The following is a 17386-nucleotide window of genomic DNA, read 5'->3' on the forward strand; positions in this document are numbered from 1 at the left end:
AAGATAGGTAGTACAGAAATTGGGTTGCATGCAGGAGACAAAAAAAAAGTGGGGACACAGGTGAAGCAGATGGGAGGAGAGAATGGTTCTTTTTCCTGCTCCAGTTAAGAGTGTCATGGTCTGGAAAGTTACATCTTCTTTCCTCAACTCTTATGCAAATTTCTTTTCTTATAGTAATCAAGTTTGAAAAAGTCTTCCACTGATATGAAATGAGACTCGGAACTATGAAAAATAAGTTTGAAGCTCAATAATCACAGGATCTTTAGAAATAGGCATAAAAGCTATTCAGAACAAAAGCCAAGGGATAGGATATTATGATTTCTGTAAAGATGCTTGGCATCATAGCTAACAAAAAAGGAATAGGAACGGCAGAAAATAAGAAGTAAGGTATACTGAAATAAGCACTTATCAAACAGTTTTCCATTCCTTCCTTCCTCCCTCCCTCCCTCCCTCTTTCTTTTTTGCAGTTGTTTTCTGTTGCAATTGCATAGAATTGCTTTTTCTACTAGGAAAAAATGTACAGTCTGTTTTGGTGGAAAGCCAAGATGATTAGAGTATAGGTAATGAAGCTGGACTCTATAACTGCTCCTTTTCTACAGAGAACAACTACATCATTTATTACTTGTTTTTATGAAATGTTGATTGCTTCATCACACTGATTAATTTATAGCTAAGCATTTATTTATGCTGCAACTGTTTTCCTCATTGCAAGATTATTGTGATGTTAGAAACTGTATTTCAAATCTCAAATAACAATCTAGAAATTGCAGATATGATTCTAGAAGATGATACACATTTTCTGGCAAATCATATTGGAACAATAATGTAGTGTTCACTGTGTTAATATATGTCCAAGGAATCCTAGATTTAAACTATCACTTACAAGGTATTTTTTTCACAAAAAAAAGGGTGTGGGAAAACTATAAATATTGCCCTCAGATTCCTAAAGAGTGTGTGTGTGTGTGTGTGTGTGTGTGTGTGTGTGTGTGTAATAAATAAGCAAGAAGAAAATAAGATCCTGCAAGATAGCTGAGTTAGATTAATTTGGTGTAATACCCTTAAAAGAGACATCTGTAAAGGTCTATGTGGCACAAGGCCAGATTATCTTAAGATCACTTGTCTTCTGTTGTTTCTGATCAAAATCAGTTGGGTTGGCATGCTCCAGCATCCATTTTATGGGATCTAGGAGTCGGTCGTTCCTTCTTGGTCTACAGCTTCTGCCCTGTGGAACAACATCCCTTCAGAGGTTTAAACAGTTTTGACACTATTGGACTTGGATGTTTCCGCAGGAATTTGGGCTAGCTTAAAAGAGCCCTGTGCTTAGTTATAAGGTAGTCTTTTTGACTAGAGGAGGAATAATTTTTCCACCTCAAGCTTGTGTTATATTATTGTTTCTGGGGACTCAGAATCAGAAATTGTTTTATTATTTTTCTGTTTTCTTACCATCTGCACACTGCCTAGGATTACGCTTGCAATAACCCTATAGATTGTCAGTTCCTACATACATTTCTATTAGCTTTGGAATTCTCTTCTGTATGTAAGAGACTAGTCCAATAAATCACCATGGAGAAATATGGGGATTTTTGGTGGAAAAAGTGGAATACAGCTGGATGTCTTTGATGTAACTACTTGTTAAGGGAGCTTTTTTGGCTTCTGTTATGCAGTCTGTCATTAGCAACATGGTGATAAATGTAATTTTTTAAATGAGTATTATATAATGATTTGGATAGTAACTGCTTTATAATTTTACTGTTATTCTCGATTGTTCTATACCACTCAGAATAGCCTTCTATTAGATGAGCAGCTATATAAATTTTATTAATAAATAAAAATAATGAAAATATTGTATATTTTGACATTGTTACTGCAGGAAATCCAACAATTTGGCTAAAAACTCTCTTGACAGTGAAATCTTAAAATATTTGTCTTATCCAACCAAGAAATTTAGATATTTTAGCGACAAAATATGTAATCAGTCTGTTCATGAATAAGGGTCTAATTTATTATGTACAAATGATTGCATTCAAACAGATCACTTCCCATAATAAATTCTTAATGGAATTGGTTCACTATTGTGCATATCTTCAACGTTATGATTAAAACATATCTGGAATAATTCAACTAAGATTGCTAGCATTTAATATAAACAACTCAATTAGAAAAACAAAAAGCATTATGGACTTACCAATTGGCACTTCTAATATGAAGTCTGGTGTTTTGTCATAACCCTTTGCACGTAACTGATCTTCAGCTAGAGAGAATAGATGATATAAACAATAGTATTATTCTATTAGCTGATAGGAAGAATAATTAATTCTCTTTGAACAAAGGTACAAGAATTACTAATGCACTCATACATATCTTTCTAATGCATGCAATGCTGTGTCAGTTTAAATGAACCTTCTTGGTAAACCTGAAACATGAATCTAAAAATGCTTCTTTGCCATCTCTGCATTTTTATGCCTTCATTATAGACATCATTAATTCAACCTGTCATATTGTACTTTGGTTTTGAAAAAGGTTCAAAATAAAGAAATATTTTACTTGACTGAAGCTCCTGCAAATACGTTTAAGAAACCGCTAGTGTTTCTGCAATGAAGACATGTTATACCTTTATCTCAATATAGATTTTCACTAGAAATTAATATTTCAGTATTCACTGAAAAATTATTATACAACACAGATGCAGATATTATCCCAGAGTTCTCGGTATGACATCAAGCACTGCACTGATAGAATGAAATTTTAAGAAGCTGACTTCCCAAAATTGTACATTCCCTCACAATCTCTCTCCCCACACCTCCTACTCAATACTCATAAATCAAAGGGTTATTGTGAATGGAAAGATTTGTAGTAAAAGGTATCTTTATCAATGAATCTACATCTATCTTCTGTGGCTCTTCCTCAATTTGGTAAGATTCCTGCCAGTATTACTTAATAGGAACAATGGCCAAAAATATTTCTTACCTTTTTACTGATCATTAAAGACATAGAAGAGAAAGAATATGTGCACTTTTTATCTGCATGTTCTCCTTAGTCTACGTAGACCCAGGATATGGAATACAAGGGAAAATGTTTTGAAAAATGTATTTGGTATATTATTGGAATCAATTTTGAAAGGATGTTGGGTCATCTAATAGTTTTTCTAGCTGAAACATCTAAAGGCTTTAAAATATATGTTTATCTCTTTCATCCAGTGGTTTGTGAGGAAGAATTGATCTTATTTAAATGGTTTACTAATTTCCATTATTTCACTAAGGACAAACTAATTAGAACCATGCATTTTCCTGAATGCTTAAGGTGTGGGTGGAATGAGCCAACTGATTTAATCTTTTCTTAATTGTAGTTCAACATTAAAATATCTTCTTGCATTCTTTGTAGTAAAAAATAAAGTAAATAAAAGGATATATTTCTGAATGCACATGATTAGTAAGCCCATAACATTAATTTCATGAATTCAGAATGAATATGTTTATTTTTTGACAGAACTGTATGTTTTGCGATATAATTTATCTAACAGTATCATAAATTTAAGTTATCCTTAACAATTTGACTAAAGAAATTTATTTAAATCAAACTAGGTTTTTGCCTTTATTAGAAAATTATAAGAATACAGCTAAGGAATAGATGTCTGCTACACAAATAATAATAAAAAATAATTGTTATAAACTAATCATGCAGAGATGTGCTGCTGCTTTTTGCTTCAGTCCTGCTATTAGTATCTCATAGTTATTCTCATTTAATCCTAATATTCTTAATCTTGTTATTACAGAATCTAAGAAACAGAGTGGATCACAGCTGCTGTAATTAGGCATTTTTGCTTTAAAACAGTTTTTCTATTATTTGGGTTTTGATCGTATTTAAACTTTTGCTTAAAAGCCTTCATTATTAAAATATAGTTTTTCATACTGAGATGTTATCATTCCACATAACAGTTCTGAAGAATGACAAACGTATCATGCTTTAAGACAAATGATCCTTTAAGTAATAATAACCTATGCATGGAAGTGTTAACTGTAATACTCTCCTTACATATTTTATCATTTAATATAATTCTGACTAACAATACAATGCAGGAAGGTTTAATATACTGTAAAAAAAGAAATAAACTTCTAAAGAAACTAGTGAATCCCTCTTGTAGAGATTTAATACATGAAGAATTATAAAGCTAATATTTCTCATACTTCCTTCTGAGTCTCCTAAGACCTAGACTATGGTTAATATCTCATGACACCAAAAGTAATACAACAACTGATATTAAAGCATTTTTCCCAGATACTTATTCTATAAAATATTAATTACTTGCTTGTGCACATGCAGTATAAGGTATTAGATAACTGAGTTCCTGTTCAGGTCTAAATCAATAAAAGATAACATGCACTGCATCAATCATTTCTTAGTCTCTCTTTACTACTTAATATACAGGATATCTGTAGAGACTTTTTTGGAAACAATTACTGAGATTTCCAACATTTAGGTATTAGATTATAATATAAAAGCTTACCTAAAAATGATATATTTCTTTTCAGAAGCATTTCTTGCAGTAAGACTTCATGCTCATATCCAATTGCACTGATATTTTTCCATTAAAGAAACATGTTCCCCAATTTTATATAAAACTTGATTTTATAATAGCATAGCTCTTTTTGGTAGACTATAGTGATCTAGAATTGAGTCCTGGCTACCAAAATTTAACATTTAACTTTGCATTTTAATAACCAATTATCAGTCTACAAACAAGAAAATGAAAGATATTGGAGGAGGGGATGGAATCAGAGTATTAAGATCTGTTATGAGATAATCTTCTATATATTTCAGCCAGACTGGTGTGTCTTTATAATTACTATGAAGCAGTGATATATATCTAGTCAATATTATATAATTAGTTAACGCTAGAATTAATTTTAAAAAATTCAAAAATAATATGGTGTCTGTTCCATATTCATTTTTAAATTCAACTTTTTCTCTTGCTATGAGAGTAAAAGAGACATTTCATAAAGTTTCTTGAAGAAGAATAGGATAAGATGTAAACAAAATAAACTTTTTTAGACTGTCAGAAATGAAACATGACAAATTATCTTTATTCAGAATTCAAAGATAATAATTCCCATTTGTTTGCAATCATTACATCATAATAGCCTTTGTGTCCCCTTTATTTGGCAGAACTAATTTCAATATATCTTGAAATTAATGCTTTAAAAGAGGATAGAATTTGTTTCTGGGAAAAAAGTTAGAAAATTTCAAGACTTTTCAAGGGTGTCATTAACTATGCTTGCTAGTTTTTAAGAGAGTCATTAATTATGCTTGTTGGTTTGCCTGCACAATTTAATGAATTCTGAGAAAAGTAAATCTAGTAGTGATGGTATGAATCTCACTTTTGAGATGAAGTAAAACCTTTGACACATTGTTCTTGGAATCTGGATAATTCATATAAATATATATTGCTTTGGAGGTTCATCAGTATTTAGTTAATGCTATACGTACCTTGTTTGGGGTTGGCAAAATTGTCCCTATGATTTCTATGATAGTTTGATATTTTTAAAAAATTGAAAAGCCAGCCCGCTATGAGGAAAGTTGCCAGTCACTATCATTATTGATATTTTTAAAGCAACCAATGAGAGGCTAAAACCTAGTGCTTGCTTGACATATTTAATTGTCTAGAAAAAAAGAGCAACAACTGTCTTCCTGAAACAAGAGGAAATAGGATGGGAAAGTAAGAAGCATTATATCTGAGCTGCAAAAATTTGGTTAAAATACTGTTTGCATGTTATATATGCATGTTGCTTCTGGCTAACTCTTTGTTGTTTGAATCTTTGCAGCCCAGATCTTAGTAGGACCTGTAGAGTGAGCTTAATTTGAGTTTTGGAAAATGGATGTTACTTTCATATCCAACAAGCGTTAGGCTTAGGGTTTTTATAAATAGTTAATCATAGCAAAATCTCAAATTTCTAGATATGTTTATACAGCCTTAAAAGAGATCTCCCTGGTCCTCTACCTATTTATTGCACATTGACGCAAGAGATTGAATCAATCTGTATGAGATTTTTGAAATGCCATAAAATAGATGCAGGACATGAAAATTATAATTAAAATATAATAGGTAGCAAATATTACTACTAATGATGAAATATATTTTCTTTATTATTCTTTCAAGTTTTAAAAATAATTTTTCAATAATTATGAACTTATACTTTTTCTACAATTTAAATAACTAAATTGCATATTATTGTTGTTGTTATTGTTATCTATCTTATAGAAACTACACAGTTTGAATTTTTGTAAGTCATGGGAAATATTGCACTATGAAAAATTGATGTAGCACATCAAGGTGTGCTATAATGACAGAATCAAATAAGGAAAATGACTAATAGCAAAAATATAAAATAAATTCTACAAACAGTGTGTATAATACATTGTAAACAAAAAGGCTGAAATTTAGTCTATGGTAATACCTGTTATTGATGTATGGCCCTGACCATGGAGCAAAACTTGTAAATAACTTCACAAGCCAGTCTGTGCTCATTCAATTCAGCAGCCTTGTTTCCCGTAAATATCTAAACTGTTACTGAAAAACAGCCTCTTGGCAATTCAAAGAGGTTGACTTCATACTTTAGTCCATGCATATATAATTAGATAGTTGTATTTAAAATCAATATGCAATCCTTAGAAGACATTATACTTAAAAACCTTAACTTTAGATTGGTTTTAAATGACTTTGTATGCCTTAAAATTAACAACTAATTCAGCAATAAATATTTTTAAATAATCTTTCATAAACAGAAATCATTAAATGTTTAATAACTTATGGTCAACCACTTTTACAAAACCTTACATTAATTATTTCTGATTTTTTTTCTTTAGTGCTTAATGGAATCTGATCTGAAATTAACTATGGTGTATATTGCAATCAATACCTTATAGTAAATATGGTTTAGCAGAAGTATGGTTCTCAATAACTATTTCCATAAACTATTTCTAGATTACAGGCTACTTCTTTGACCCAATTTTATAGCCAATATATAATTATCTATGATATAGATGACAATGTAAAAATACTACTATGTCAATGTTCTATGATACACATTTAGCAGACAATGATCTCATCTTATTGCCTTTATTAACTATGGTTTGGAACAAAAATAGGCTTACCAGAATCATTTTTCATTCCCCAAAGAAACTCTGCTCAGAAACTTGGTATATACAGTATGTGTGAAATATGTGGTGTAGTTTATACAGTTCCCTAGGGTTCTAAATCTATCAAAATGTATTTATTTTGTGATTAGTCTGATAGGTCTGGGTCTATCATGACATCAAGGAATTGAATGTTTAAATATATTACTACTATACATTGTCAAGACAAAATCATAGAAGCTTTTAGCACATAAAAAGAATTGTGCTATAATTCGTTTTCTTGGAGGCACAGTAGTAAGACTAATTATGCTTATACCTTAGAAGCTGCTGAACTTTGTTACTTCTCCCAAAGCATGGGCAGACTTCAAACTTGCTCCTATTTTATTATCTAAGAAACTATTAAAATATACAGAACTAGGTATAAAGCGGAGGTTTATTGAAGACAAATATTAGATGATGGGTCTGATGTGGCATTGCTACTTAGCCTGTTCAATATACTGGGTAGTGAAAACTCATTTAATAATTCAGAATCATAAAAAGCACTGATAGCAGTGGGGAAAAAAATTAGTTGTCCTGCAGCATGCACTAGTTTCTTTCATCTGTTAATAAGAGCCAAAAGCTGCATATTATGCAGCAATTTGGATGAGCAGATGTCCCAGTGACTTGCATTTTTGTAGGTTGGTACAGAAATCAAAACTAACAGAAATGTTTCAAACAATTAATTCAATAAAAAAAATAATTCATTGACTGATGACAGAAATTAGGTTTCTTAAAAAAGTAAGAAAGAACAGGCAAAAATAAACCTATTTATTTCATCATAGGTTGAATAGGTTGTTATAAGCTTTATTTTAACTTTAACTTACTGTGGTTCTAAATTATGGTGAGATTTGTTGTAATAAACCAGTATGTATCTTTTTGGAAAAATAATATTAAATTAATGTTTATTCTAAATTAATATGCTTATATAAGTACTTCAATCCACTAAAATGAAAAAGAAATAAAATGGATAGGAAGATGATTTAAGAACATATACAAAATATATTCATTCTGAGCAAAACTCAATGAATTCTGTATGTTTTGTTGTAAAATATTTTATTCAATTTTCAATTTTCACATTCCATTTGCAATCATTTATACACAGGGTATTTACTATAAGAAAAGAAGAAAAAAAAAAAAGGGAAAAAAGGAATAAAACGAACAAATAAAAAGGAAACACAACTCATCATTCCCAACCCCACCTAACCCTTGCATCCTCCATACACCCCATCTACCCCCTCCAACTTTCCTTTCTCCCTCTAACACTCCCCTCCTACTTCCCTTTCCCCTCAAACCTTCCTTCTCCCCTTACTCCCCAGACACCCTCCTTACATACTCCTTACATTCCCCTTACTCCTTCCTTACTCCTCCCTCTTCCTTCCCTCTACCTCCCTCCTTGGTGTATGCCTTTATTCGAGTGTTGTTTGATCTAATAAATGTAAAATGAACCAAGGGAAAAAAAAAAAAAAGATAATAATAATAATAATAAAAAAAGGAACCACCGTATATAAATACATTCTTGTTCTTATTAAGATTATGTTAACCCCCCCCACCCCACCCCCCACAATCCCCATCCCTAATCCTCCCGGCTTCCCAGGGCCCACACCTGGCACTACCTTCTATCTAAAATATCTTGTATACATATGGATTAAAAAATAAAAGTAATATATAAAAAAGAAAAAAAAAAAAAAAAAAAAAAAGAAACCACTCTTTGTGTTGATCTCAGCCCCCCATCTTTATCTATGCTTAAATAGTATAAATCATTCTATCTATATTTTATTCTCGTCTCTTACTTCTTTACTATTTACCTCGATCTTCTGTAGACTCTCCCGTTCCCTTCCTAAACCTCATGATCCCTTCCAATAAGATTTAAGCAGCATAGTTCCTGCCATATATTCAAATATAACTTTACAGACAAGTAATCAAACTTTCCCTTCTAGTAAAATTTAAACAACGTGAATGATCTTTCTTTACCCCTTTTTCAAACCGTAATTCAAAATAATCTAACCAGATTTCCCCTTCTTAGTAAAGTTAAGCAACATAGATCAGATATTACTTTACACAGGAATCAATTTCTATCTTAAGATAATTCCAACCGACTTCCCCTTCTAGTAGAATTTGAATAACTTAGTTCATTCCACATGCATTTTACTCTCATCCCCCACTTGTCTGATATTTACCACTATCAAATTTATACTAACATTTGTTTAAAATATAGCTCAGAGCGATTTGTAGCATGAATCATTCCACATATTCCAGTAATACTTTCAACAAGAGTCAGTTAACCTTCTATTTTAAGGTAATCGTTTCTAACAAAGTTTAAACAACATAAATCATTCCGCATTCTTTTTACAGTTATCTTAAGATAATCCCAAGCGGCTTCCTGTTCTAATAAGCTTTAAACAACGTAAATTTTGCCCTCTTCCCTTGCTTGTCTGGTATTTACCACAAATAACGTAATTCATTCCACATACATTTTACCCTCATCTCTTGTTTGTCTAATATTTACCACTACCAAATTTATACTAGCGTTTATTTAAAAAGTAACTCAGAACTATAACAACCAACTTTCCCTTCAAATAAAAGTTAAATAGCATGGATCATTTTCAAATAATACTTTCGGCAAGAGTCAGTTAACCTTCTATTTTAAAATAGTCCCATCTAACAAAGTTTAAACAACATAAATCATTCCGCATTCTTTTAACCACTATCAAATTTGTGCTAACGTTACTTTAGAATCTAGCTCAAAGTAGTTTCGTCCAGCTTTCCCTTCTGATAAAAATTAGTCCACTTTTTCTACCGGAGAGAGGTCTCAAACCCCCATTCAGTCCTCAACTTTAGGAAGTCTTTTGAAGTATCTAAGTTCTCGATCTGCGTTCTTCTGCTTCTCCGAGGGAGGAGGGGCTACCCCCTCCATCTTGCAGCCGCATGGCCAGCCGTTTGCTTTCTCCTTCCGCTTGTCTCTCCTCTCTTCCGAGCGCGTCAGGAAGTCCCGCCTTCAGAATCCTACAATAGAAATCTTGAGCCTCCGAAATAGAGTTAAGACGAAATCTTTGATTCTCAAATGTAACCGTGATGCCGGCAGGGGCCTCCCATCTGTATCGAATCTGTTGACTCCTAAGCTCTTTAGTTAAAAAGGCGTAGTCCCTTCTTGCTCTCAACATCTGAAAAGGAATCTCCTTGAAGACAATCAGGTTCTGGTCATCAATTCGGAGCCTGTTATTATGAAAATTTTGCACAATCGCGTTTCTAGATTCTTTTGTAGAGAAATATATAATTATGTCCCTCGGGAGCTGTCGCTGTTCCGCTATCAATGAGTTCTGGCGATAGATTTTCCGAATCTGCCAATCAAAGTTAAGTCCCGGGCTTCCCAGCGCGTGGCTGAAGGCTTCAGCAAAGGTCTGTTTTAAATTCTCTTGCTTCTTTTCACGGAGTCCTCTGACTCTAATTGCAAATGCCTTCCTATTAAAATTTAGTATCATAAGCTGTTCTTCGTTATTTCTAATTTTTTCTTGTAAAATTTGAATATTGGTAGTCAAATTAAAATTAGCCTTCTCCAGACTTTCCAATTTGTTTTCTATTTCAGCAGAGTAATCTGACAGGGCAGACACAGCTGCAAAAGTATTCGCCTTCATTTGATTAACTTTAGATTGTAAATCATCAAATAATTCCAATACAAATTCCCTGATTTCTTTCTTAAAAGCGTTAAGCATTTTAAGGAGATATTCCTGTGTTAAAAGTTCCTCAGCAGAAGACATGGGAGACAAAGGCTGTGTTTCCAATGAAAATTCTTTAAATTCTTTTGTAGCAAGACGCTTCTTTGATTTGGATGGCATAATAAATAAGCAAGTAAGCAGAGCTTCGCTCCCCTCTATTCCAAAGAAGAAAAATTTATTTTCTTAAGGAGCAGTCTGCAGGAAGATAACACCGGCTAAGTATATCAATCATCCACGGAGAGAAATCGCCATTTTGAGGTCTAATTAGACAAAGAAGTCTCTAAGACGAATGGTGCTGGTATTTACGATAGTACTGAAAACATAAATCTCACAGGGGTGGGACCCGCCCGTATCAATTCTAGCTTGAAAAAAACTTTGTCTTGTCCTGGGGGGGGGCTAGCCTGTCTGGGGCTGCCAAAAAAAAAGGCAGCTGAGAAGAAATGGCTGGAGATAAGAGCTCCGCTTCGGCCGGAACTAATCTCTTTCCACAGCCAAAAAAGAAAAAAGGCTGTGGTTTACGATTAGATCCTAACCTACGGGGCTATTCTCCCTGCCCCTTTCTTAGCCAGAAAGGGGTGCTATCTATGATCTTATTTAGATATACAGACCAGATCTCTGAGGAGTTCGGTGGAGCCCTCCTCGGCAACAGGCCACGCCCCCCGGAAGTCCAATGAATTCTGTATGTTTTAATTACGTTGTCTTTAGATTAAGATTCCTTTCCATTTTTATAACTGTAAGCACTATACAAAGTAGATGATTTGAATGTGTTCTGTCTATTTGCCTCATAGAATAAGTTGCAAGGTTTGTGCTAATTTGCTTAACTATTAACTTTTAAATTCTGTTGTGTAGGAACAACATTTTCATTCTTTAAGCATCAAGATTTTCTAGAATATTCAGTGGATGAGAAAGATAAAGGAGAACAACCTTCCAGAAGGGTTGTGCATGTAATTAATTTGAACAGAATTGCAAGTAGCCTACGCATCTATGAATACACTTAATTCCACTTATGATCATTTTTATGTGGTAAGTCACATTTTCTTGCTCTTAGATTTTGAATCACAGTTTCTGTGGGAAATGCAAAGAAGCTATTACTTCTTATAGAATTTGCAACTTATGACAACAAATAATTTAATACAAGATTGTGTATTTCACGTGACCAACAGCAAGAGGATTTTATCTAAGCAAAGGAAATGTATATCTACTGAACTGACAATTTTCATATGGCATATCTGACATTAGTTAAACAATGTAAGAGACAGGCTCTGCAGTGATCCCCTTGTGGCTGATTGAATGTAAAACAGAGGCACATGATATGTGTCTTGCGAAGCAGAACTTTATGTCAGGTTACAGCTAGACATATCTCCTCCTCAAAGCCTAAGCTCATCAACTGTGCACCTAAAATTTTATGAGAAAGGATACTGTTTGATGCAGTCCACCAATGGTCCATAACAGTAGTCATTCACGATGCACTGCAGACAAATAAAAATAGTAGTAGGAAGATGGGCTTGTGTAGGTCTATTATAATTAATAGAATCGTAAGAAATACTTTTTTCTTCGAAATTAAAACTTTTGAAGCAAAAGCTTTTTGCAAGGAATAACGGAAAACAAAATTCACATCTTTTTTATTCTGGAAGAAATAATGTGTCTGTAAAAATAATATAATAAGACAGTAAAATGCTCTCTTCACAAATACCACATTGCTATTTATGCATTGTTGACCTCCATGTAAGATAATAATGATGCCAGCAATTAAATGAGGTTTTGAAAATCCTTTCCCTGCTAGGCAGAGAACAGCATTGTCATTGAAAAAGGATGACTCTGATAAATACCTGATAGACCTGATTGGCTAAGACTCCATCTGGAATCTGAGAAGGATCCCGAAGCAGACTGTTTATGAGAGTTTTTGAAGCTGCGGAAGAAGGAGGTGACACTTAGTATTGCTGTAAACATGACACTGAACATCAGTTGCTATGGAGGAAAAATGAATGAAAAATAAAGGTCCCACCCCCACCCCCTGATCTGTATCTTTCAGAATATATACACATAATCTCGCATATACAATACTGCTCAGATATTCTTCGGTAGAGGGAAGCAAATTTTTCGTCATTCATGCACACATGTGCTACACAGAGGCGAGTTTTCAAAATACCCTTCCGACTTCAAGGAACATATTGTATAATGTATGCATATATAATATTATGTATATGAGTCATAATAAAAACAAGTATATGCAAAGCAAGAGCTAAAGTTAACAGTGGGCTGTCTAGTTAATTGCTGCACAATTGCATGGATATGCACAATTGTATGACAAAGTAGCGACAATGGTGCATTGCAATTCTTGCAAGAAATACCACTTGTCTGCAAGCAAGAACTGGTGGGGCCACAGAATACACAAAGCAATTGAAAATGAAGAAGCTGAAGTAGTCTGACACTTCCGAATTCAAACCATTTTTGGGTAGAATGTGTTGTTGTTTATTTAGCATTTATCTTGCATGGTTACAGACTCACTTGGATTTGATTACACTCACCTAGTTTTTACAGCAAAGTTATATCTGCATTATGCGAAGAAGCCTGGTATTGAAGAGGGATGAAAGAGAGTAACCAAAATAGCTTTTGTACAAATGGAGGGTTAGGATCTGGCTCTCCCCATTCTTAGGCCAGCACCTCAACCACTATACCATGCTGTCTCTGAATAGAATGATATCTATCTATCTATCTATCTATCTATCTATCTATCTATCTATCTATCTATCTATCATCTATCTATCTATCTATCTATCTATCTATCTATCTATCTATCTATCTATCTACCTACCTACCTACCTACCTACCTACCTATCTACCTACCTACCTACCTACCTACCTATCATCTACCATCTATCTCTATATCTGTATATATCTATATGTCTGTCTGTCTGCCTGCCTATTTCTCTGTCTCTGTCTCTCTCTCTCGTCCATTCATCCGTCCGTCCATCCATCCATCCATCCATCCATCCACCCATCCATTAATTTGGATACACACACAGAGACACAAAATTTACTTTTCTAACAATAGATTCTACTATTCTCAAAATTGTGGTATTGTAACTCCATAAAATGATCAAATGAATTTATACAGCCCATTCAAAAAATAAACTTATAATTGTATTGGACTTAGAGTTAGGGAAAAAATAAATATACTGCTTATTTATACTTTCACTCACTCTCTCTCTTATATACACCCACACTTACTTCTTCCTCCTTTCTTTAGTAGTTGACCAATTTGATGCAAAAAACAGTTGAAACCAAAAAATATATTGACTCCAAAGCTTTATATGAAGTCTGATTTTATTTATTTACTTATAGTACTTATTTGTTCACTTATTGTATCATGTGTGGCTTTCAAAAGAAAAATAAACATGACTCAAGGACATGATGCTTCTTTGCAGAATTCTGACCATCTGACTTAACACAAACTCCACAGAAAATATTATAACAAAATGGAAGGGAAGAGAAATGAATAGTTTCAGTGAAAAGGAAGGTGCAAAAATGTATATGCACCAAGTAACAGGGCAAGAAGGGAAGATTTGGGGTGTGTGTGTGTGTGTGTGTGTGTGTGTGTGTGTGCGTGCATGCCTGTATTTGTGTATGTGTTTTGTATGTATGTATGTATGTATGTATATGGGGTGGCTTGCTGTCAGTTTTACTACCGGTTCACAACCCGTGTGCAATCTGCATGCGCCAGATGTGCCCTGCACGTGTGCGTGTACTGTTCAATGTAAATTGTTCTTTGCACATATGCAGAATAATTTAAAGTGAACTGCACACGCACAGTCACTAAAAACCAAAATGGCAGCAAGGGAACCAGTTTGGAGGCATGGCAGGCCTGGGTTGCTGCTGGTTCTGCGACCCAGGCCCAAATTCCACTACCGGTTTGGCCAAACTGGGCTGAATTGGGAGCAACCCACTTGTGGTATGTATGTATAAAAACTCAAGGCATCAAACACGCCTGCCTATTTTCCCCACAACACAAATTATAGGCAGCCATGCATTTTTTTTCAAATACATAAACAAACATTATATAATTTCCACTGCATAATTATAATGTAAATTATAGCAACTTGACACCTCTGAATACATTCTTGTGGCTAGATTAATTACTATTTTCAACAACATTGGCACTGTACTTTTTGTTGACTTACTTCTTAGGACCTGGTGAACAACATCTCTCCAGGACTGTTTGTAACTGCTTCTTAGAGGTCTTGTGATCTCATGCTTGTGTCACCACTGACATTATCTAACCATCTGGTCTTCTGCTTGCCTATAGCAATTGCCTTAAAAATCAAGATTTTCTTTTCTGATGACTCTTGCCTATCCATTATGTGTCCAAATTATTTAAGTTTTAAATTCATAGTTTGTGCTCCTAGGCAACAGTGTGGATTTACTTCATTTGGCATGGAATAATTCTTGCAGTCTGAGGTACTCTTAACTCTTTTCTTCAGTACCACAATTCACAGACATTGATTTTTCTTTGTTTGGCCTTTCTGATGATTCAGCTTTCACACTATAACTCTTCTATATTAGGTAAAGATGTTGTCGCCGTTATTCCATAAAATTCATTAATTAATTAAAGCACGGAATTCTAATAGAAATATCCAGTCAAGATATGTTTACCATTGTAAATATGATTGATTTAATTAGCTATGCTGTTCATCAATAGCAAAGGCAAACAAAAATACAAAATTGGATAGTTAAACAGTATCAATTTCATGACACTACATTCTGAAGAGAGTCACAGTTTAGCCTTCCTAAATCTATTGTAATCCATTGAATTGGATTTCAACTGCCAGTCAGATGCTGTATGGTGACTATGGAAATTACATAAGACCCTGCTCTAGCTAGCTAAGGACACACACTAGAACAGCATTCAATGTCATACACTAACTAAAAACATCCATTCAATTGGCACTTACGTTATTCTGTCCATAACTCTGGGGATAGGAAAGGGCTATCAAAATAGACATCTGATAGCATGATCTTCTATTAGTGTCTTCAGTTCCTTTTAAAAAGTATCTAAGATAATGGTCATTGCCTTATCTTTCAGTAGAACATTTCCCATTTTAACTATGGGTTATTTATTTATTTGTTTGTGTATTTATTTAATTATTATGCGCCCGTTTCCCTTACATGGTAGCGTTTACACAAAGAAAAACTTTCTTTGCCTCCTAAATCAGCATATCTCTCATGATCTTCTTGCTTACATATAGAGTAACCAAACTATATATCCATAAGCTTTTCTGCAATGTTCAGGTCTGTATCTTTATTCCAAACTCTCTCTTCTATCCTAATTTTAAAGTTATATGAAGCTTAGATAAATATATAATATTCAATAATGCATGTAAACAGTGTGATACAGAGGCATAACTACTTGGTACAGGTACTGCTCACTTGCCAACTGCCTTGCTTGGCAACTATTCACAATTATGACGTTTGGAAAAAAAACCCATTGGGCTCAATCTTCACATTTACGGCCACTGTAGCTAGGAGTTAGGAATTTCACAACTGACTTCCAACAAACAGAATTAATGAAGAACATGGATGTGAAATTGTCATATCAATGGTATCTTGCTTAATGATTGTAGCAATTTGCTCAATGATAGAGGCAGTTGTAAGTCCAGTACAGTCGTATGATTTTTCACTTAGCAACTGTGGCATTATTTCAAATGTATTTCCTTACCTAAATAGAGAAACAGAATGATCAAAGGCATGCAAAAAAGCAGTGGGAGCACTGACTTCCTGCTGGTTCACTCATTGAGTTTACTTGTGGAAAACATAAATGGAATATCAGAAATCTTTTCTGATTCAGTCATGACTGTTACAGTCCTCTCTACATTTTTATAGCATGGTAGTTTGTTCCTTCCTTTTTCCTCTCTTCCACCTTACTTTCAGACTGTTCCTCCCCATTCCTTCCAAAATTCCTCCTTGAGAAAATCCAAAATGTTTGGAGAGAGAGAGAGAGAGAGAGGGAGGGAGGGAGGGAGGGAGGGTGGGAAGGAGGGAGGGAGGTATATTGATTGATTCCATTTACTAGTGTTCTGGCATTAAATGTCCTTTTCATCTATCCATTATACAGTGTGCAGATATGTCTAAAAAGCTGTGGCCTTTAACAAGAAAATAAAAACAACACTAACTATAGCATTAAGAAAAACATCTGGTCGTGTCAGGAATTATACAAAGCATCAGCTTCAAATTTGTAGTTTTCTTTTTCTTTAGTTTCAGCTCTTACTAATGCTGCTTTTTTATTCTGAATAAAATGTTCAAATAAAGGAAGATTAAATGAAGTATTGAAAAGGTCAGTTGGAATTACGTCTGAATGGATAGGAGTGAACAATTAAACATTATTCAATAAACAGTAAAAATCATATATTGCATATCTGTATAGATTTCCCTATGCATCTGTGTTTTGTACTTTTGTGTGCTTGAATCATAAGGTGTGTAAAAAGGGGATAATGTTGGAATATGTA

General features: G+C 33.8%; 1 protein-coding gene across 1 annotated transcript in view; it reads right to left on the reverse strand.

Moving 5' to 3' along the window:
- C1H15orf41 (chromosome 1 C15orf41 homolog) overlaps positions 1-17386 on the reverse strand; it is a 137604-nt gene that overhangs the window by 55682 nt on the left and 64536 nt on the right. The window contains exons 6-9 of the mRNA XM_032231450.1: positions 12713-12792; positions 12303-12352; positions 4505-4572; positions 2186-2251 (exon numbers count right to left, since the gene is read on the reverse strand). Coding sequence (XP_032087341.1) covers positions 2186-2251; positions 4505-4572; positions 12303-12352; positions 12713-12792 — 264 coding nt within the window. The remainder of the gene's footprint in view (positions 1-2185; positions 2252-4504; positions 4573-12302; positions 12353-12712; positions 12793-17386) is intronic.

This window comes from Thamnophis elegans, chromosome 1 (genome assembly GCF_009769535.1).
Source record: "Thamnophis elegans isolate rThaEle1 chromosome 1, rThaEle1.pri, whole genome shotgun sequence".
Lineage (NCBI taxonomy): Eukaryota > Metazoa > Chordata > Lepidosauria > Squamata > Colubridae > Thamnophis > Thamnophis elegans.